At 38.0% G+C, this 22,352-nt stretch overlaps 1 protein-coding gene across 1 annotated transcript in view; it reads right to left on the bottom strand.

Annotated features, from left to right (window-relative positions):
• Nucleotides 1-240: 240 nt before the first annotated feature.
• The window catches only part of epha8 (eph receptor A8), a 70,132-nt gene continuing 48,020 nt past the window's right edge, over nt 241-22,352 (bottom strand). Inside the window, exons 4-19 of the mRNA XM_060857848.1 lie at nt 15,151-15,306; nt 14,787-14,962; nt 14,501-14,663; nt 14,071-14,195; nt 12,396-12,558; nt 8,739-8,835; nt 7,667-7,734; nt 7,372-7,497; nt 6,302-6,487; nt 5,859-5,920; nt 4,861-5,070; nt 4,777-4,779; nt 4,131-4,280; nt 3,644-3,834; nt 2,892-3,047; nt 241-839 (exon numbers count right to left, since the gene is read on the bottom strand). Of these exons, the coding sequence (XP_060713831.1) occupies nt 725-839; nt 2,892-3,047; nt 3,644-3,834; nt 4,131-4,280; nt 4,777-4,779; nt 4,861-5,070; nt 5,859-5,920; nt 6,302-6,487; nt 7,372-7,497; nt 7,667-7,734; nt 8,739-8,835; nt 12,396-12,558; nt 14,071-14,195; nt 14,501-14,663; nt 14,787-14,962; nt 15,151-15,306 (2,147 nt within the window). The 3' untranslated portion in view covers nt 241-724. The remainder of the gene's footprint in view (nt 840-2,891; nt 3,048-3,643; nt 3,835-4,130; nt 4,281-4,776; nt 4,780-4,860; nt 5,071-5,858; nt 5,921-6,301; nt 6,488-7,371; nt 7,498-7,666; nt 7,735-8,738; nt 8,836-12,395; nt 12,559-14,070; nt 14,196-14,500; nt 14,664-14,786; nt 14,963-15,150; nt 15,307-22,352) is intronic.

Here is a 22,352-nt window from a genome sequence, read left to right as displayed (position 1 = left end):
TTAAGTGGCTGATATTCGCATAATTAATTAGTCTATGAAAAGTCAAAGATATCAGTGTCAAAGGAATGCAGAATGGAATAATTTTGTATGGTTTAAGGTGTTTAAAATGCAAATATCCATAACGACAACAGTTAAAAAAAAAAAAAAAAAAAAAAAGCATTTTCTCCACAAGCTTTCTTTATTCATTTTGTTTTTTTTTTTTGTTTTTTTTTTGGGGGGGGGGGGGGGGGGGGGGGGATTTAATGACATCATACTTTGTTATGCAAATTGCAAGTAATTTTGTGTCTAATTTAATAATCATGATCAATTTCCCCATGTGATCTAAATTATTGCTAAGCAACCAGATATTGCTTCTTAGATTATAGTTTAAATGTTTCAATGCTGTTTTGGTTGTGAAGTGCTCATAACATTCAGAAAATCATCCTTTATATACACTAATATTGAAATTATCCACAGGCCATTCGTTTATAGAAAAAAGAAACAAACAAAAGAAAGTCCAAGACATTATTGTATAGAAAGAATGCAGGGATTTTCCAGTAAAAAAAAAAAAAATAGAAGAGAAAAAAAAGAAATCAAGTGCTGAGGTTGAAACCCTTAGTTTCGAGTTAAGAGTTTCGAGTCCTCTTGAAGTTCTCTTTCTAAAGGAGAGTCCGTAAGAGTTCGTAACACACGACCCGAACAAACACATCGGATGATTATGTACTTATATTGACACAGCAGGCAATTATACGTGCACAGAGGGCACGCTCTGGTTTAACACCTGCACTCGCATCACCTGGACGCTGGTCATGATCTTCTTCTGATGACCCATCAGCGTAACCCCCAGCTTCTGAATATCACTGTGAGGAGATCAGGACAAAGAGTCCAAATAAACAAAAGTTTTTGTACAAAAAACAATCAATAATTGAACGGAATAAAGTAATATGATCGTAGGAGCACTATTTTGCATTATAAGATGTCATAACCCTGACGTAAACATGTTACACGGCATCCTGAATTGCTGATAGTTACCTTCAGTGGCAATAACTGTAATGACAGTCAAATCTTATTATAGTTTGTGTCACACATGACATTTTACTGTCTTTTCTAGTTTATAACTGAAGTCATATGCACTTTATAGACGCTGCTATAGGAAAGAGTTGCTGTTAGCACCCTAAAGTTTATTCTTTTCCTTTAACCAAACAAAATGTTCTTTCTTTTTTTCCTTCTGAATAAATAACAACAAATGATTTAAAATTCTTTCATCACGATTCATAATGCATAAAAAGAAAGTGTCTTTTTTTTTGGTAATTGTAACAATGCATTATAACAATATGGTTGTGATCACTGTTTAGAATTACAGTTTATAGTAATGCTGATTATGTATTTTTAAATGGTTAACAAACACTGTTTATAAAACATTAAGTTTATACGTTTATAAGCACAAATTCCTCCGTCCTGGGGAATCCTGTTAACTTATTATTTTTATCCAGGATCAGTTTTTCTTCATTAATATGCGAACATTTACAGCTTTTTTTATTCGTCTCCTGGCATTAAAGCAAGCTGGATGAAACTCCACAAGAATGTTTAAACATTTTTTTTTAAAGCTTGACCTTCTTGTGAACTGCTGAAGAAATCATAAATAAATTCTTTCTGATCTTTCATCCATCATGCATTTTGGAGCACAGGGGAAGATTTCTCTTGTGTTGAGTTTAGGTTGAAAAATATATTTTTGTTGCCATGACAACTTATATAACGTGATATTTTCCACAAAAAATATTATACTTAAAAATAATATACGTTTATTACTGTAATCATACAGTAAAATGATGAAGATTAATTTGCATTATGAGCACATTAATAACATGTTACTACACTTTCATGTAATTTTACTTTATTATTATTATTCATTTTTTATTTTAATAATACACTGTAACGATAAAGATTGATATGTTTTATGTACAAAGTTCTTGCAGAGGTTGTAAAGTTTTATAGTTTCTTTACATTTTCTGCGAAAGCCATATGTATTATCACCTGTTATAATGCATTCATAAGGCACTATTCACCCAGTTAGAATGATTTCAGAAAAGAAATGGCATTTTATTGCAATGTTTATGATGCACATTTAAATTGTTAACAAGCACTGTTTATAACATGATATATCAATACCAATGGAATCGAGCCCAAGTGTTATAACTGCTTGGTTTCTTTGGTATGGTGCTATAATGCATTATAAGCAGTACTTGAAATATAAATGATGATAAAGATGGTATTCCTAAAATATAATTGTTACAATGTGTAGTGTAGTTTTACAAAATAAATACTTATAGCAAATGTAAAACAGCTATGAATTCTTAATAATACAATGTCATCATAGTTCATTATTACCAACTGTTATAAAACAAATCTGGATGGGTTCAGAACAAACTATGAAAATGAATTATTATTTCTTGTTACATATGACTCATGATGGTGTTCATAACACACTAATTTACTATTCCATCGTCTCATGATGCGCAGGTGCTTGTGTGTATAATACTTATAATGCAGCATGATGTATAAAGCATAATAAGATAGCTATATGGTGTCATTCTTGGTAATTATAACAGCATGCATTCTGCCTTATGAATGCCTCATAACATAATAGGATTATGAACATTGTTAAAAATACACAGCAAATTGCAACAAATAAACGCTTCCTAAACCCTACATAGAGATGACTTATGCTATTTATTGCAATCCAACATGCATTTAAATTCATTCATAATGTGATGTATAGAGGATTGTTGTGATCTGTTACTCTCATTATTTTATTTCTGCTTAAGCATATAGAAAAACAACAATTTTATTCAACAGCTGGCGGTGCGGAGTTCGTTGTGTTTATATATAGTATATGAAGCGTTATAACTTACTGTTGATTCATGCTCATCACGTGACCGAGTGTGTGAAAGCCTCCTGCCGCAAAGTGGTTTTTGTAGCGGCCCATCTTGATGGTGTCCAACCAGTCGTTCACCGATCTGCAGGTTGTGAAATCAGGAATGCTTCTGTTCATCAATGGGCTGTTCAGTCTGAGAGAGAGAGAGAGAGAGAGAGAGAGAGAGGGAATGAGGGAAAGCTTTGAAATGCAACCAGCTCAGGCAGAAAATCAATACAAGATGAAATGATGGAGAAGTGCAGGAGGTAAGACCTGATTGTGGAGAATAGAGAGAAAAAAAGCTGGTTTTGGGTAGATTAATGTAGGGATGAAATCCTCCCGCGTCGTCACTTTACTCCCCATCATGATATGCATCAGCGACCCTTTGGCACATGAGCAATTTATACAAGTCCAATTGCAGGACGCATGGCTGTGGCTCAAACCCTCTATGAGTCTTTTGATTCGGTACGGATCAATGTCAATATAGAGCAGAGCCCCTTTTACTTAACACAGAACACATCTATTTGAGACGGGCTTATTGGAAAATGTACACTCGGTGTCTGAGTCCCCCCTCCACCTTCCACCCCCCTTTCTTAAGACAAGTCAGGTTATTCCCAGGCATCGAGGAGAAAACTTTCTCACCACAACTTTGTGTGCCTTCAATAATAGATCATATCTGTCACAAACAGAGTGCATTTGTTGAGCAAATCCCTGTAAAAGAAGGCTGTGTATCGATTGCCGGCTCTCTACCTGCACAATGTGTCCATTGACTTGAGGTTCTCTGGGTTGCGGATAAGCTTGTCCAGCACCGTGACAATCTGGCAGAACCTGGGCCTTTCACTGCGCTCCTTCTGCCAGCAGTCCAGCATGAGTGTGTGGAGAGCAGCGGGGCAGCCCATCGGTGCTGGAAGCCTGTAGCCTTCTTCTACTGACTTTATGACCTGCACATACAAACACCAAAACACTAGCACCCTTATATTCTCAGCTTATAACATGTTCATAAGGCATTCGTAGGCACCTAATCCTCTTTATTTCACAAATAATCTGATTTTATTCCCTTCACATACAAACAAATAAACAATAGTGGTCGTAGGTTCTCATTTGATGATGCTTGATAATAACCACAGCTTATGAATTGTTCATAAGCCATTCATAGACAGCTAATCCTGTTTAATTTATAAATATTTACATTTTATCTTATCCTTGTAGCATGCATAAGGACAGGTCAGGTACCCACATCTCTGTTAGTGAGGTTCCAGTATGGCCGCTCTCCATAAGACATCACCTCCCACATCACCACTCCGTAACTCCACACGTCGCTCGACGAGGAGAACTTGCGGTACGCGATGGCTTCGGGGGCTGTCCAGCGGATCGGGATCTTTCCACCCTGCCATGCACAAAAAACTGCTGTTTATAAAGTGTCTTTAAACTTACTGAAATGTTTATAATGAACTTATAAGGCATTATATGCCAAGAATTATTTATGAAAATGTGTTACTCATTAAAGCTGATTTTATAAAGCATTAGGTAGTGCTAACATGATCTATTATACTGTAAGTAGTATTCATAACACATTATAACACTAGTAACAAAGAATCTGTGCTGATCTTGATATAATGCAATGAAATAATGCAATGAAATGAAATAATGCAATGAAAAATAATATATATTTTTTTTAAAAATCTTTTCGTATTGGTGATTTTTTTTTTTTAATTAGTGTGTAAATTGATTGTAACCTTTGTGATAACCTGTAATGCCTTTTCTTAAAGAATCCTAATGTCTATAATGCTTTATGGATACATTTTGTGAATATGCTCATAGGCCATTGTGCATACAGCTTCTATAGAAAGTGTTATCATAATTACATAGAACCTGTGTCACACATGCTAATGATAGTATTACATGTAATATCTTACGACACTGTATTATAATTTGATTATGGCACTTTATACCCTTTACTAACTCACAGTGGTTGTGTAAGCTGCGTCCGGGTCGTCCTCGAGCACCCGCGACAGGCCGAAGTCTGAAACCTTGCAGACCAGATTGCTGTTGACCAGGATGTTCCTGGCAGCCAGGTCCCGGTGGACGTAGCCGAGATCCGACAGGTAAGTCATGCCGGCAGCGATTCCTCGGAGGATCCCGACCAGCTGAATGATGCTGAACTGACCATCGTGTCTCTGATAGGACAGACATATAGAGGTGTCAAGGAAACAAAAATTCCGGTCCCATTTTCTTACTTGTCCTCATCTTTGCATTTAATTTATACTCCCTTCTGGGTATTTTCTACCTACACCATGTCTCTTTGGTGTCCCTAGTTTTCCCTTCATCCCCTGTGTCCTAGTTTTGCATGGATTCAAACCCAGAGCCTGTCTGAATACTGACTCAATAGATGGATACAGCAAACTTAAGCAGCAATGCATTTGTGTCAGATTAAATAATAATAATAATAATAATAATAATAATAATAATAATAATAATAATAATAATAATAATAATAATACGCTGGCATTTTGTTCAGCTGGTGAAATAGGAATCGACACATCAGTCATTTTCAATCAGTATAATCTAATGAATGATTTTCTGGCTGTGAGTCTGATCTAAAATGATTCAGGACTCTGATGGATTTCACACGTGAGACGTGTGTTTTTCCCTCTGTTTTCCTCGATAACCTTACTCAGAATTTTAGTGGTTGAAGATTCAATTTTAAATTCATTTATATCACAAAAAGAAAATCACATACAGAAGATAAATGTAATAAATGTTCATTCATGAAATTATTCAAATCAATAGCAGAATGTCAACTTATATGTAAAATCAGTAAGAAATAATAGCAATTACTTTCAAATCTTTATACAGAAACGTGTTCATTTAGACACAATGCACATAGCAATCACTGTGTAGAGTGAAGTTTTGGTGAAATACACATTATTTACCAAATAAAGTAGAGACACTAAAGTTTACACACCCTTAAGAACGAATCCAGAGAACCATTCTCCATGTATTCAGTAATGATCATTACAGGTTTACCTGATAGATAGATAGATAGATAGATAGATAGATAGATAGATAGATAGATAGATAGATAGATCAAATTGTCATTCATTTCATATAACAATCCCAAAAGCTAGTAAATGAACAAAAATATTCAGAACAATAAAAAATGATAAAATATTTGTTATTGTTATATAATAAATAGAATAGAATATTAGTTAAGGTGTATAGCCTTCTTTATGTGTACCTGGTATTATTTATTTAGTTTATAAGGCTTCTATGTCAGAATAACACAACTAAGCCGTTCTTTACATTTTCTCTTTAAAGGAACTATTATATATATATATATATATATATATATATATATATATATATATATATATTTAATCTAAAGAACCGTATGATGGGAACACTTACTTCTTGTCACTACTCCCTCCAGACGGATGACATTGGGATGGTCAAACTGGGCCATGATGCTGGCTTCGCTCAGAAAATCTCGCCTCTGTTTTTCAGTGTAGCCGACCTTCAGAGTCTTCAGGGCCACGGGGACGTCCCGCTTCCCCGGCAGCCTCATACGGCCGTAACACACTTCCCCGAACTCTCCTGCGGCACGGGGAGTCACACTGCTCTACTTACACTCCAGACATTTGTCATTTATAACCTCACAATAGATTTGATTCAAGAGCCAGAGCAGGGCTCAGAAGTCAGGCTCGTTATTCAGAGCTGTATTTTATTTACTTAACGCTAAAAGTCCAAAATATTTTATTAAACGATATCGATTACTTCTTTTTTTCTTGCTATTAAAGTAAAATACTTAGGTGCCCAAGTGAAAAAAATGTTAAACTATTTGGAGAAAACAAAACAAAACTGAAAAAAGAATTAAAAAACAAAACAACAACTAACAAAAAAAAAAAACACTTTATCCTCTTTACAATAATGGAAGCTGATTTAATTATATTTCTTTCATTATTAATATCATTTTTCTAAGCTTTTGTAATAACAAGACACAAAATAAAAACAAACAAACAAACAAACAAACAAACAAATAAATAAATAAATATTCTGCTTTAATTTTGCCATAAGGGTATGAAAACTTTTCTATTAAACTGAATGCCATGAAAAAGTAAATTCATTTCCATATCCTTTTAATTTAATACTTCAGAGATTTTCCCAAACAGATGAATGTATTTGTCTATTGTGTTTTTAAAAAATTAGAATAAATTAAGGTCGATGCACTCTGATCTAAAGTATTTATTTGTGATAAAAGGTAGTGGACTCCGACTTTTTGGACCCGGCTGCACTTATTGAACTTAATCATACAGAACAGGGTTATTAAGAGCGACGGATCGCAGAAGAGTCCGTATTGTCCATATTATCTGTATGGTAATGTGTCTGATTAGCACATTAGCATTCACCTCACACTCCTAGGCTTGAGAAATGGTGATGGTAAATCTCAGTATGCATTTACTGTCACAATCCAAACATACCTGACCCAATAATTTTCTCAATTTTGATCCGGGAAGCTTCAATTTCTCTGGCAAACTCATGGACAGCCTGGCATGGGTCCTCGTATGTGTGGGGATCAATATAAAATCTGGCTTCTGGAAATGATACTAGAATAAACAGAATTAGCATTTGGTCACATATTGCAGGATGAAAGCAGTTTTCAATCACAGTAATAATTACTGGAGCATCCAGGGATCAGCCGGGGCTGAATATTTGCTTCTCAACCAAAATTTATTGAAATATTTTTTTTTATAATATATATATATATTTTTTTACCATGGCCATTTTGGTAGTGCATCTTTTCTTCATCTGAATCCTGAAAAGCCTTGCTGTAACCGCAATGTCTGGAGAAAAGTTAAATAATTAAAATAAAAAATAAAAAAGTAATTATCATATTGTAATAATTACAAAAATGGTTTAAAATTATGTAAATAAATTAAAAGATAATCTTGTAGTGACATCTTGTAATATAAAGCACTTACACTGATATAATGAGACAATAAGATAGTAGCAGGAAATGAAGTTATTTAGAATGAGATAACATCTTGCCATAAATACATATGAAATATTTTGTCTAGAATAACGAGATAACTGAAATCGTGTAGTACAAAGGTATTTCACTGATACGATGAGATAACCTCATTAAATAATTAGATAATAACTAAAATATTTGACAGTCATGAAATAGTGAGATAATAACAAGATAGTAGCAGAAAATGAAGTTTTTAACTCAAACGTTCTTAAGTGAAAATCTGAGATTTTTTAAAAATATTGAGATAATTGACATCCTTAATATCAAGCTATTACACTGATATAATAGGATAATCTCAGGAAATAATGAGATAATAAAATAGTAGCAAGAAATTAAGTTATTAAGAATGAGATAATATGTTGACATAATAAATTGTCAAAATACAAAATTCATTCTTCAGAATAATGAGATAACTGATATCTTAATATTATAAAAATATCCTGAAACAATGCATTGAAATAATGAATGAATAATAAGATTAAATATTCATTAAATAATAGCAAGATATTAAGTTATTATCTCAAAATAATGAGACATTAGTTAGAAATAGCATATTTGAAATGACAAGATAACTCAAGTTAATGACCTCATGTATTACTGAGATATTAAGTTAAAAAAATTAAGATATTTAGTTTATAATAATCTCATAGTAGACGTAATCTTGAATAAGGTATTAAGTCTAATAACAAAATATCACTTAACTCAACACTTGACAAAGACTATAAACAAATCAACAGATTTCCTACATCACGTGCTAGTTTGTCAAAAAAAAATAAAGAAAAAGAAAAGGCAGACAATTCAAAGTACTCCTCTTGCCGTTTTCTGCAGATGAAAAGAGCCAAAAACGTGATGAGCCCCGAGACCAGCGCCATGGAGATCCAGATAATGGTCACAGTGTTGTAACGTAAAGGGACTGAAAGATGAAGAAAAAATAATGTCATGCAAAAAACAAGGACAAAAGGAAAGACAAAATAAATAAATAAATAAATCACATCAGATAAATGGTATGCAAAATATTAGCAAACCATTTATTTATTTATTTATTTATTTATTTTTTATAAATCAACTTAACCTCTCATCCATTCCCTGATATTCAGCTGTCAATCATTCTTTATCTCACAGTGATGAAAGGATCAACTGTGCCGTTCGGGTAAACCTCCCGAGAACACACATGAGCTGAAGGTTTTTTTTGTGTGTGTTTTTTTTAGGGTCAGTTACATCAGATATCTGTTATGACCTCTCAATAACCAAAGAGATGATAAGAGCACACTCGGGATTCGGTGCAAGGTGACCCTGTAATAAAATCACAATCAATCCGATACCGACGCTTCCTCACACCGTTCTGTCCAACATGATGACTTATTGATGTTTCCGGTCTCGCTAAATCAGTACGGCTTTAGAATCCAGATCGGCAGAATAACTGCATCACAGTAATAAATCCAGTGATAATATTTCCTCACAGCACAGTGGACGGCAAACACCAGTCTATTAGCTTCTGCTTAGTCTGCTGTGGAATTCAGGCCTAATTCTAGGCCAAAAATCATCTCCTCTTCATCAGTGATATTGAATTCTATTGAATTCTATTCTGCTGGATTGTGTGGTTCAACTGAAATCTCTTAATACCTCTGATTGCCTTCAATTTTATTTACTTCTATTAGTTTGTATTCTACTGTGTTGTGCACGATTCGTTTGTCTTATTCTATTCTACTGTATTTTGCTGTGTTCTATTTTGTTGCTTTGTATTAACTGTATTTTGTGAAATTATGCACTCTGTTTTACCGTATTCTACTTATACATTTGATTGTAGTGTTTTATATAGTGTGGTGTTGTATTCTCTTCTACTGGATCCTTTTACTAGACCCAGTTGTCTTCTACTCTATTTGATTTGATTCGTTTTTACTCTGTCGTGAAGTTTAATACTCTACTGTATTGTTTTGCATTCGAGGTAATTTGTTGTTGTGTTGTATCTGAATTCTGTTTCAGTTCTGTATGTTTTATTCTGTTGTATTCTGCTGAATTGTGTTAGATTGCATTGTGTTATGTTCTATTGCATTCTATTTTATGTAGATGTATTCTATCCTAATCTATTTGTTGTAAGAAATTACAGAAATTGCACCCAAATTCCACTCCAAGGTACACATCTAAAAGAGCTCATTCCTAAAAAATTTTAAGTATCATAAGGTAATACGTTTAGGAAGTTAAACATATAAACTTGATTCAATTATAACTAGATTTGTAAATTTCATTTTCAATTTGTAAAATTCAATTATAACTAGATTCGTCGCGACAAACTTTGATGTTGGCTTTGACGAGGCAAGTATTCGCAAAGGCAGGTGCTTTTTGGATGCGAGTGGACATAAGGGTCAGTGTTACTTTTGGAGGCAAGTGGACAGAAAGATAAGGTGCCAAAACATTTGGAAGCAAATGGAGACGAGCATGTGACATCATTCGAATACTCCTGAGGAAGTTCCCCTCATTGGGCTGAGTGTTTTGATATGTCACATGTTCATGTTGTGCTAATTTTTGATTTTCACGTGACACCATGTGACGTCACGTGACATCATCAGAATGCATGTGAGGGAGTTCCTCTCATTGTTCTGAGTGTTTTGATATGTCACATGTCCATGTTGTAAAAAGTTTATTGATTTTGCATATAATGTGGGCGGGGCTGCGGGACAACCGGAAGGCCAGTCGGTACACCAATTTAAAAGTTTGTTCAGAGTATCATCCTAAAGGAGCTGGTCGAGTTTGGTGTAGATAGTTCAAAGGTTTGCAGAGTTATAAACCTCCAAAGTTTATAATGGGAGTCTATTTGAAAAAAGGCCATTTTGAGACCCGGTACCGGAAGTACCGGTACTCGGATCGCTTAGAAAAGTAATAGCAACAAACTTCAGACCAGGGTCTACAACATATCCGAATTTGGTGCATGTGGCTCGAAAGCCCTAGGCCGCATTAAATTTTATAAATTTTTGTCTAAGCTGAAATAGGAAAACAGAATGTTGGCTTCTACAAAGCCAACATGAATATGGGAGCGGCAGCAGGACATCAAGGATCACCACGAACAAAGGGTCTACGTGACCGCGATTACCATTTAAAGTGACCACTTGGTTGATAATAATTGTAACTAGATTTGTAAAGTTCGTCGCGACAAACTTTGATGTTGGCTTTGACGAGGTAAGTATTCGCAAAGGCCGGTGCTTTTTGGAGGCGAGTGGACATAAGGGTCAGTGTTTCTTTTGGAGGCAAGTGGACAGAAAGATAGGGTGCCAAAACATTTGGAGGCAAGTGGAGACGAGCATGTGACGTCATCCGAATACTCCTGAGGAAGTTCCCCTCATTGGGCTGACTATTTTTATATGTCACATGTTCATGTTGTGCTAATTTTTGATTTTCACGTGACATCACGTGACATCACTTGATGTCATCAGAATACACGTGAGGAAGTTCCCCTCATTGTTCTGAGTGTTTTGATATGTCACATGTCCATGTTGTAAAAAGTTTTTTGATTTTGCATATTTTGTGGGCGGGGCTGCAGCACAACCAGAAGGCCAGTCGGTACACCAATTTAACACTTTGTTCAGAGTATCACCCTAAAGGAGCTGGTCGAGTTTGGTGTAGATAGTTCGAAACCTTGTAGAGTTATAAACCTCCAAAGTTTCTAATGGGAGTCTATGGGAAAAAAGGCCACTTTGAGACCCGGTACCGGAAGTACCGGTACTCAGATCGCTTATAAAAGTAATCGCAAGAAACTTCAGACCAGCGTCTACAACATATCCGAATTTGGTTCATGTGGCTCGAAAGCTCTAGGAGGAGTTACTCTTGATAAATTTTTGTCTAAGCTTAAATAAGAAAACAGAATGTTGGCTTCTACAAAGCGACATAAATATGGGAACGGCAGCAGGACATCAGCAATCACCACGAACAATGGGTCTACGTGACCGCGATTACCATTTAAAGTGACCACTTGGTTGATAACAATTGTAACAATACCAAGACAAGGTGTACGTGACCATGATTAACATTTAAAGACAATCAGCTAGACAACAAGGTGTAGCAACAACCAGCCATTCGGGAGACACTCAGTTCTTACACTCAATACACATTCAAAGCGGAACTTCATTTAAATTACCAAAAGGGAAAACTGTACTTTATATAATGTGTGAGCAGGATTTGCTCGGGGTTCTTATTGACTCCGACGAACCCAAAGTACGTCATGTACGTCTTGTTCTTCATTAAGATCTTCAACATCATCGTCTTATTTTTACACAACACATTTTTTCTATTTCTTACTTTGTATTGTATTGCTTTAAGGTCTAATACGTTGTGTTGTATTCTATTCAATTGCTAATTCTCGTCTTTTCCATTCGTTTCTATTGCATTCTTTTGTTATCCATTTGATTTTTTTTTTCTTTACATTTACATCATTAAAATTCCTAGAAAGATACCGTGTGTTTGGTATGACATGTTCCTCACCTGGTTTTCCAGTCTGGATCTCCACGGAGGGGCTGAAGCGTCCGCAGCCAGCTGACGTCCTGGCCCTGATCTGAAAGATGTAGCTGGTGCCAGGTTTGAGCCCAGACACTTTAGCGCTTGTGGTTTTTGACTTTAGGGTGGAATAACTCTGCTGCTCCTGGTCCTGTGGGAAAATTCCAGGCAGATTCTTTGAACTTTCCTTGTCTAAACAGGTGTCTTGTGGTAAGAGTTAGCTGTGATAATTCAGCCTGATCAATCATACGTTAGATAAGATATTTTTTAAGAGTCACTCTCTCTCACTCACACTCATTTTCTGCCGCTTATCCGAACTACCTCGGGTCATGGGGAGCCTGTGCCTATCTCAGGCGTCATCAGGCAGGATACACCCTGGACGGAGTGCCAACCCATCGCAGGGCACACACACACTCTCATTCACTCACACACTCACACACTACGGACAATTTTCCAGGGATGCCAATCAACCTACCATGCATGTCTTTGGACCGGGGGAGGAAACCGGAGTACCCGGAGGAAACCCCCGAGGCACGGGGAGAACATGTAAACTCCACACACACAAGGCGGAGGCGGGAATCGATCCCCCAACCCTGGAGGTGTGAGGCGAACGTGCTAACCACTAAGCCACCGTGCCCCCCTTTAAGAGTCACATTTATGCTAATAAAGATCCCAGTGGGGGCACGGTGGCTTAGTGGTTAGCACGTTCGCCTCACACCTCCAGGGTCGGGGTTCGATTCCCGCCTCCACCTTGAGTGTGTGGAGTTTGCATGTTCTCCCTGTGCCTTGGGGGTTTCCTCCGGGTACTCCGGTTTCCTCCCCCGGTCCAAAGACATGCATGGTAGGTTGATTGGCATCTCTGGAAAATTGTCCCTAGTGTGTGATTGTGTGAGTGAATGAGAGTGTGTGTGTGCCCTGCGATGGGTTGGCACTCCATCCAGGGTGTATCCTGCCTTGATGCCCGATGACGCCTGAGATAGGCACAGGCTCCCCGTGACCCGAGGTAGTTCGGATAAGCGGTAGAAGATGAATGAATGAATGAATGAATGAAGGTCCCAGTACATATTTTTGGTGTCTCAAAATCTTTCACAAGAACGAGAACTAACTTGTATTATGATGTTTGACCTGATGTCACCATTTATAAATCAGGCTTTTATCTTAAAAAGCACTCCAACCTCATAAGCAATTGTATGTAAATCTCATTTGCTCTCCATGTGGTGCAGACCAGTGTTTGCTAATTCTCCCACACAGCTGAGATCCCTCTTGGCCCATTAGGCGGCAAAGCTCCCGGTACGCTCTGCAATTAACCGCTCCCCAGTGCTTGGCATGATTCACGCTATTTGCCGTTCATTGTCACTTTCAATAATCAGACTAAATCGTGACAAACTGCCACTGGTTGGTAATTTCCATCCAATTAAATGGAGCCGCCATCGAGCCATGTGATTGAATTGCACGATCCGAGGCCGACCTCACCCGTAAACAAACGTGACCTTTCTCTAATGGTTCACTCTGGTCACTTTTTTTGTAAAGCATTTTTTGAGTCACATTGTCTTGTTTGGATTTGAATGAACGTTTTTGCTGTTCAGAAATAAATTTGTTTAGATATTTGTTTCTAATTAAATACTAAACTAGACAAATTTTACATAATGGTAAGTCGTCCCACCTTTTCATAATATTTGATATCATACTCCAGGATTACTCCATTGGGCTGCTCGGGTTCATACCACATGAGGGTGATGCTATTTGTGCTAGCATTCTCTTGACGGATAGCCATCACCTGAGAGGGAGCTGGAAATGCAGAAAATCAAAAAATTTAAACTTCTTGTTGGAATTTTATTACACGGCTTAAAATAATTGCGTTAAATAACTTTTAACAGTCAGTTCACTAAAGCAGTTTCAAGTTCTTTAAGCTCTGAAAGTGCCTTGAAAGCCTTAGAGGGTTTAGATTCCTACCAGGAACCTTCTCTGCTAGAAATACACTGATGTCAGTTTTACATTACAACCAAAGTGACACCTGAAGAACTGCAAAATACTTAAGACCCTAGAGAAAGCAAGTTTTGTCAGCTACTCGACACATAATAGAAGTCTCTTACCTGCCTGATTTGTCGTAATGTTGACCATGGCGTAAGGCAGCGGTTCCTTGCTAAAGTGTGTTACTCCGTTCATCACCAGGATGCGGAAGGTGTAGTTAGTGTGGGCCGCCAGGTTAACCACATTCACCCATGGTTCTGTCAGTCCTTTCTGCTGAGGGATGAACTTAACTGAGCTGACTCCTGTTCGTGAGACCAATCCACTTCCACCTAAACCTCCTCCACTAGCAGCTGTTCCTCCACCGGCATTTGCTTGAGCTCCAACAGCAGCTCCTAATATTCCATTGACTGAGGTTCCTCCGACATTGCAGTCCTCACATTGCCCTCCATCTTTTACACATTTCTGGCACCGCACATCATAGGTGATATCTGCACGGCCTCCTGTGTCCAGAGGGGAACTCCATTCCAGGTTAACTGTAGTCCCATTTACAGATGAAATCACATTTACAGGGGCTGAGGGAGGTCCTGTAGGGACATAAGAGCCAGATAGCTTTAATTACAGGTTAATTGCAAGAGGATGAAGGAGGTTGAAGTTATCAGACTTGCAGATCAAAGTGTAAATTTAGATTTTTTAACCAAAAGCTTTAGTTTTTTTGAGTCTATTTTGATGTTCCCATTTAATTAAAGTAAAAAATCTCAAACAGCTAGCATACTTGTGCAAGGAGCACCAGGGGGGTCAGCAGGTACCCGGAAATAGTTAGCGTCACAAGGGCAAGCAAGAGCAGCTCTGGTCTCAGAGTGGCTGTGGAGAGGACATTTTGCACAAAGCTGGCCTCCAGCGAAAGGTTTGTAGAAGCCCACTTCACAGGCTGGAAGAACATAAAAAAGATGAGAAAGGTCATGTTACATCAACATTACATGGTGTACAAATTCAATCAAGCAATGGTGATGCAATGGGATTTACAAATCGAGGTCACTGGTTCAGCCCTGAACTTGGGTTGGTTGGTAAGTGGGACAGATTGAATTTCTTCCTGGGTATCTGAAGGTTTTCTTTGGGTTCTCTGGATTCCTCTATACTCCGACAAACTCTCGGAGTGGACTCGAACTCAGAGTGGACTCTAAATTGTCCCTTTGTGTCAATGAGGTAGACTGGAGTCCAATCCAGATTGTATTCCCACCTCGTGTCCAGTATTTAGAGGATACGGTTTCTATATTCACTACAGTCCTGGCCTTGATAGAGCTTACTGAAGATGAATAAAAATATAATCAATACACATGAGTCTGTTCCTGGATCTAACATTAAACCTAAACCCTTCAGACCTCTTAGGAAAAAAGAACGGTTCCTCATGAGCATTTCAGGATTCTAGCTTTCTTCAGCAGCTTTACTCTGTAAGCCCTTAAATAAGTTAACTATCTGTAGTTGTTATTGGATAAAATAATAACGTAAGTAACTGTCTAAAACTCCCATAGGGGTAAATCCTCTCTCTCACTCACTCTCTCACTCATTTTCTACCACTTATCCGAACTGCCTCGGGTCACGGGAGCCTGTGCCTATCTCAGGCGTCATCGGGCATCAAGGCAGGATACACCCTGGACGGAGTGCCAACCCATCACAGGGCACACACACACACACTCTCATTCACTCACACAATCACACACTACGGACAATTTTCCAGAGATGCCAATCAACCCACCATGCATGTCTTTTGACCGGGGGAGGAAACCGGAGTACCCTGAGGAAACCCCCGAGGCACGGGGAGAACATGCAAACTCCATACACACAAGGTGGAGGCGGGAATCGAACCCCCAACCCTGGAGGTGTGAGGCGACCGTGCTAACCACTAAGACACCGTGCGGGGTAAATCCTGAATATTTTAATATAATAAAAAAGAAATTAAAAAGGTGAGATCATGTTGGTTTTGTTCACAACTCATACTGACGTTTAGTTTCAAACTGGAAAACTAATATTGTTTGCTTGAGCCTGTAACTAAACTGACCAAATAATAGCTTCAGATATTTGCTGTGCAGAAGCATCACTGTAGTCAGCTGTGTTTAATGAGATTGTAGCTGCCGACGCACCGAGCATACTGATAAGAGAAAAAGACACATGACTGAAGATACACGAATTAGCAATTTAAGCAATTTCAGGGTATTTCTTCCCCCCTTCTGGATCCATCGTCCCTCCAGGGAGCCTGAAAGAATTCCTGATTGTGATATTTATCCCTGTCTGGTTTCTTCAGTCATTTCATCCCTTTAATCCTCTGCATACTTTTCTTTTGTTCTTTTCTTTTTTTTTCACTTGAGTGGAAAAGCAGGCCACGATAATCATCGAGACTGCACGCTCATCAAGTGTGGACCCTTCTCACATCTTTGAAGTTCTGACAGATTAACCAGCAGCAACACGATCGGCAACGACAAACTTGCAAACAGCAACACACTCCTAAACAAGCACTGTGCAGTGGATGGAGTGGAACATCGTCTCTTTTTGATCAAGTGATCACGATACACCTTAGTGACAGTTTCAGGAAAAAGTGTAATGAATATATATGTATATATAGTGTTGGATGGGGGGGCACGGTGGCTTGGTGGTTAGCACGTTCTCCTCACACCTCCAGGGTTGGGGGTTCGATTCCCGCCTCCACCTTGTGTGTGTGGAGTTTGCCTGTTCTCCCCGTGCCTTGGGGGTTTCCTCCGGGTACTCCGGTTTCCTCCCCCGGTCCAAAGACATGCATGGTAGGTTGATTGACATCTCTGGAAAATTGTCCGTAGTGTGTGATTGCGTGAGTGAATGAGAGAGTGTGTGTGTGTGCCCTGCGATGGGTTGGCACTCCTGCCTTGATGCCCGATGACGCCTGAGATAGGCACAGGCTCCCCGTGACCCGAGGTAGTTCGGATAAGCGGTAGAAAATGAGTGAGTGAGTGAGTGTTGGATGGCCACTTCAACCAGGAGGTTATAGACTCATTTTTTATAAAGGTTGAGTCTTTTTCTTGTCTCTTTTTCCCTCCATATTGGCATATTGTTTGGTTTGTCAGCACCTGTCAGTGGAATGCGCCCACTGCATGGGGGATTTGCATGACTATGAATTTTAATGAATATTTACACCATTGTGTGTTGACCTTGATATTTTTACTCTTGATATAAATGAATAAACGCCATGGAAAAGTGTTTTTTTTTCTCCATACTTGACATCTACAGCATTAACTATGCATGGGATCTCTGAAAAGTGTGTGGGCTCCAAGATTCACAAATAATACAAAAATCCAAACTGCGATTTCTGAGCTTTAACTTTTTCCAATGCTGCACCGTCGCTCCATGTAATAAAGTCACGTGCAATACAGACCAAGGCTTAGTCAAGCTTAGTCAAGGTTGTCTTTGCAAAAAAAAAAATGTTCACACTCTGGTCTGAGGCATGGACCACATCCAATTTCAAGAACTTGCTTCCATTGCATGGTTTCATGCTTGCAGATTTAAAAGAATTTTGAAAAAATTAAAGTGAAGGTGAAGGACAGGGTTCAGGGTCAAATCTGAATGAAACCCAAAGAAAAGTTGCTGAAATTTCCTATTAATAATAAGGCTTTCCTATGAGGTAAAAGTGCATCGGTGGTTGTGAGACCATCAAAAAGACATCTATGGTATAGTTTTTGTGTTGTATTTATCATCTGGAAATAAATGCAGTATTTGTTATTAAAAAGTGATCAAGGTGTACAGTATAATTATATAATGATAAAGATTGTAATGATTATTGTACCTTCAATTGTACTGATTAACTTAGAGGTACACTTTATTTACTTTTAAGACATATTATTATTATTAAGTCGCTTTGTAGAAGCCAACATTCTGTTTTCCTATTTAAGCTTAGACAAAAATTTATCAAGAGTAACTCCTCCTAGGGCTTTCGAGCCACATGAACCAAATTCGTATATGTTGTAGACCCTGTTTGTCTCAAGTTTGTTGCTATTACTTTTCTAAGCGATCTGAGTACCGGTACTTCCGGTACCAGGTCTCAAAGTGGCCTTTTTTCCCCATAGACTTCCATTATAAACTTTGGAGGTTTATAACTCAGCAAGCTTTTGAACTATCTACACCAAACTCGGCCAGCTCCTTTAGGGTGATACTCTGAAAAAAAAAGGTGTACCGACTGGCCTTTCGGTTGTGCCGTAGCCCCGCCCCAAAATATGCAAAATCAAAAAACTTTTTACAACATGAACATGTGACATATCAAAACACTCAGAACAATGAGAGGAACTTCCTCACAGGTATTCGGATGACGTTACATGCTTGTCTCCACTTACCTCCAAATGTTTTGGCACCCAAGCTTTCTGTCTACTTGCTTCCAAAAGTAACACTGACCCTTATGTCCACATGCCTCCAAAAAGCACCGGCCTTCGCAAATACTTGCAACGTCAAAGCCAACATCAAAGTTTGTCGCGACGAATTTTGCAAATCTAGTTATTATTATTATTATTATTAATTTTTTTGTATTTATTTATTTTATGTATTTATTTATTTTTTAAATTATTTATTTTATTTTGTTGTTATTATTATTATTATTATTATTATTATTATTATTATTATTTATTTTTTAAAGTAAATCCAAGAATATGATACGAAAGAAAGGACAGAGCAACTGAGAGTTGGAATTCCCAACAATACAATTACACATAACAAATAATTAACAATGACAAAGGAAATAATTTCTATCTTTTCTTCCTCTTCAGTATGCATTTAAACACAACTAAACACTCCCTAAAATCTCAACATCTCAATCAGGGACCAAGCACCAAAGACCAAGTGCTAAATGACTGTCAGTAAAATCATGGCTGGAAATGGATGACTTCATCATCGGGCCCCTGGGCACATGTCCTGTACGTGGATATAGATTTCCCTCTGTAGGGGTTTTGGCAGACCCTTTTTTTTCTTCCTGTCATGTCGAAGACTAGCTGGTTACGAGGTACACTGCTTTCAGCCACACCGGAGTATCTCAGAGACTTGGCTTTATATAAAAATGTAAGAAATGAAACATTGGTAATTGTGCTGTTCACTTCTGTTATAGCAGCGATAAATAATCAGACTCATCAGTCTTTAGTTTCCTTTTCTCTCTTTACAGCTTGTCATGTTACTGAGAAATAACAAAACATAAACTCTGTGCTGAAAAACTTTATCTCTGATGCTGGAGACAACTGTAAAAGACATGTTCACATACTGTAGAAAACTTGTGTGTGTGTATGAGTGGCGTGTGTGAGCTGTGTGTATTAGCTGTGTATGAGAGCTGTGTTGTATGAGAGTGGTGTGTGAGGCGTGTTTGTGAGAGCTGAGTGTGTGTGAGCTGTGTGTGATATGTGTGTGTAATAGCTGTGTGTGAAATAGCTATGTGTGTAGTAGCTGTGGGTGTGAGCTGTGTGTGTAAGCTGTGTGTGATAAGTGTGTGTGTAATAGCTGTGTGTAATAGCTGTGTGTGTGAGCTGTGTGTGTGTAAGCTGTGTGTGATAAGTGTGTGTAATAGCTGTGTGTGTAATAGCTGTGTGTGTGAGCTGTGTGTGTAAGCTGTGTGTGATAAGTGTGTGTCTAATTGCTGTGTGTGTAAAAGCCTTGTGTGAGCTGTGTGTGTAAAAGCTGTGTGTGAGCTGTGTGTGCAAAATAGCTGTGTATGAAATAGCTGTGTGTGTGAGCTGTGTGTACTAGCTGTGTGTGTGTGAGCTGTGTGTGTGTGAGCTGTGTGTGAAAAGTGTGTGTATTAGCTGTGTGTGTGAGCTGTGTGTGTGTGATAGCAGTGCATGTAATTGCTGTGTGTGTGAGTTGTGTGTGTAATAGCTGTGTGTAAATGCTGTGTGTGAGCTATGTGTGCAAAATAGCTGTGTATGAAATAGCTGTGTGTGTATTAGCTATATGTTTGAGCTGTGTGTGTGTGAGCTGTGTGTGTGTGAGCTATGTGTGTAAAAGCTGTGTGTGTGTGAGCTATGTGTGTAAAAGCTGTGTGTGTGAGCCTTGTGTGTGTGCATGTGTGTGTGTGAACCATCAGTATACCGAGGCGTCTTTTAGCCGTGACATTATTAGAGGTTAGTGACATTTGCAGGCAGCCAATCTGTCTTCAGGCTGCAGGCCACACTGCAGCGATACTGATCATGACCAGCACCATCTGGATCCTGAACCTCAGCCATGCTGATATCACACACACACACACACACACACACACACACACACACACACCCAAAGGGAAGGAGTCTCGAGATGGAGTGTGTGCAGTGGGCTGACGCTGAGAAAGAAATGAAAAGGAAGGAAAAAAGGATTTGTTTATAAATAATCAGATATCCGAGCTTCACGGCAGCCGTGTGAAATGCCAATCTGTTTAAAATGCGAGCTAAAATCTGCAGGAAATATAAAAGAGAATGCAACGTGACCTTTCCATAATCATTAAATAACAAGACCTTTGATTAGAAATACTAACCGGTGGCATGTGGATGCTGTGTGAACAGCCAGCTCTCCTTTGGATACTGAGATGCATTTTACTCAAGATGGTGTTCATAAGCCTACATGACACATGCATAAGCTGTTTATGACATGTGACTGTTCATTCATGACATAACATGTGAGTCGAGTAACTGAAAGCTTTGTTTTATCTAAGGCAATTTTAATGGTCTGTATTGTATGGGAGATTTGCTATAAGCAGTGGTAGTAGTAAAATGACTGTCATCTTATGACACTTCATGACTATTCATGATATATTTCTGCTTGTGTTAAGAATAAATATGAGATTATTATTATTATAATAAATGATCCTTTGACATCTTATGAAACTTGTGGATATTAGTTTCTTATGGAGTCTTATGCCACTTTTTGAAATACAGGTCTTATAACATCTTATGTGATTTTTATTAGATATTATCTTCTTATGTCATTTTATGGCACTTGTTGATATTAGGATCTTATGCCATCTTATGACTTGATATAATGTTCATATGTCATTATGCCATCTTATGCCACTTTTTGACATACAGTACTTATGACATCTTATGTGACTTGTGGGTTTATATGTCATCTTATGACACTTTTGTCATTATCTTCTTATGTCATCTTCTGACACCATTTTATGTAGTGCATAGTCCTTGTGGCATTTTCTGTTGCATGAAAGTTGCTCACATCATTTGACATGACATGGCAATCAGTGACATATGTTCCTAATGTCATCTTATGACATTTGTTGCATCATTTTATTGTATCAACATTTACATGTATTACAATAAGTGTTTGATGTGATTTTATGGCAAGATTTTTATAGTCACAATGTTGACATGTTGGCAACTGGCTATAATCATCTTAGGACACTTGGTGACATAAGGTTCTTATGTCATCTTATAAGAATTTCCAGGCTGACTTGCGTTTATGACTGTTTCTGATGGTTAGCAAACTAAATCTTTTTGTCTAAATCATTTGGGTTATACAGAATGTCTATCAAACTGCCTCGCTTATCCGTTTATGTAAAAGCCATGTGATGTGTTATGTGGGAGAAAATAACACCCATATAAGTTTATTACCATTTCGACTAGCAACAAATTGTCCTTAAATCTGTGATCTTCAACTTTGTTTGGTGGCAGAAGAACGAGTGAAGGAGGGGAATTGCCGATCAATTTGAGAAAGAAATGTGGTGTCTGGTTCTAACTGCTTGATAGATGGAGTCGAACCTGCCTAAATAGAGTGCGACCTTGAAGAGTCGTTAACTGTAGGATGCGAAGCCGCTCGGTCCTTCAGCTGACAGTGAGCGTTCCCGGCATTCGTGCACACAGGCGGTGTGGTGCTATAAAAAGGCAATTCAGACTGTTATGTCAACCTTTTGATTTCCATTAGGACCTGGTAAAGTGAAGAAATGGCTGAAGAAGTTATTATGCTGAAAAGAGCTTGTGGATTTGGCTACAGCAA

This window comes from Tachysurus vachellii, chromosome 22 (genome assembly GCF_030014155.1).
Source record: "Tachysurus vachellii isolate PV-2020 chromosome 22, HZAU_Pvac_v1, whole genome shotgun sequence".
NCBI lineage: Eukaryota > Metazoa > Chordata > Actinopteri > Siluriformes > Bagridae > Tachysurus > Tachysurus vachellii.
Note: the sequence above shows the minus strand (reverse complement) of the source record. Positions and strands in the feature narration are given on the sequence as shown.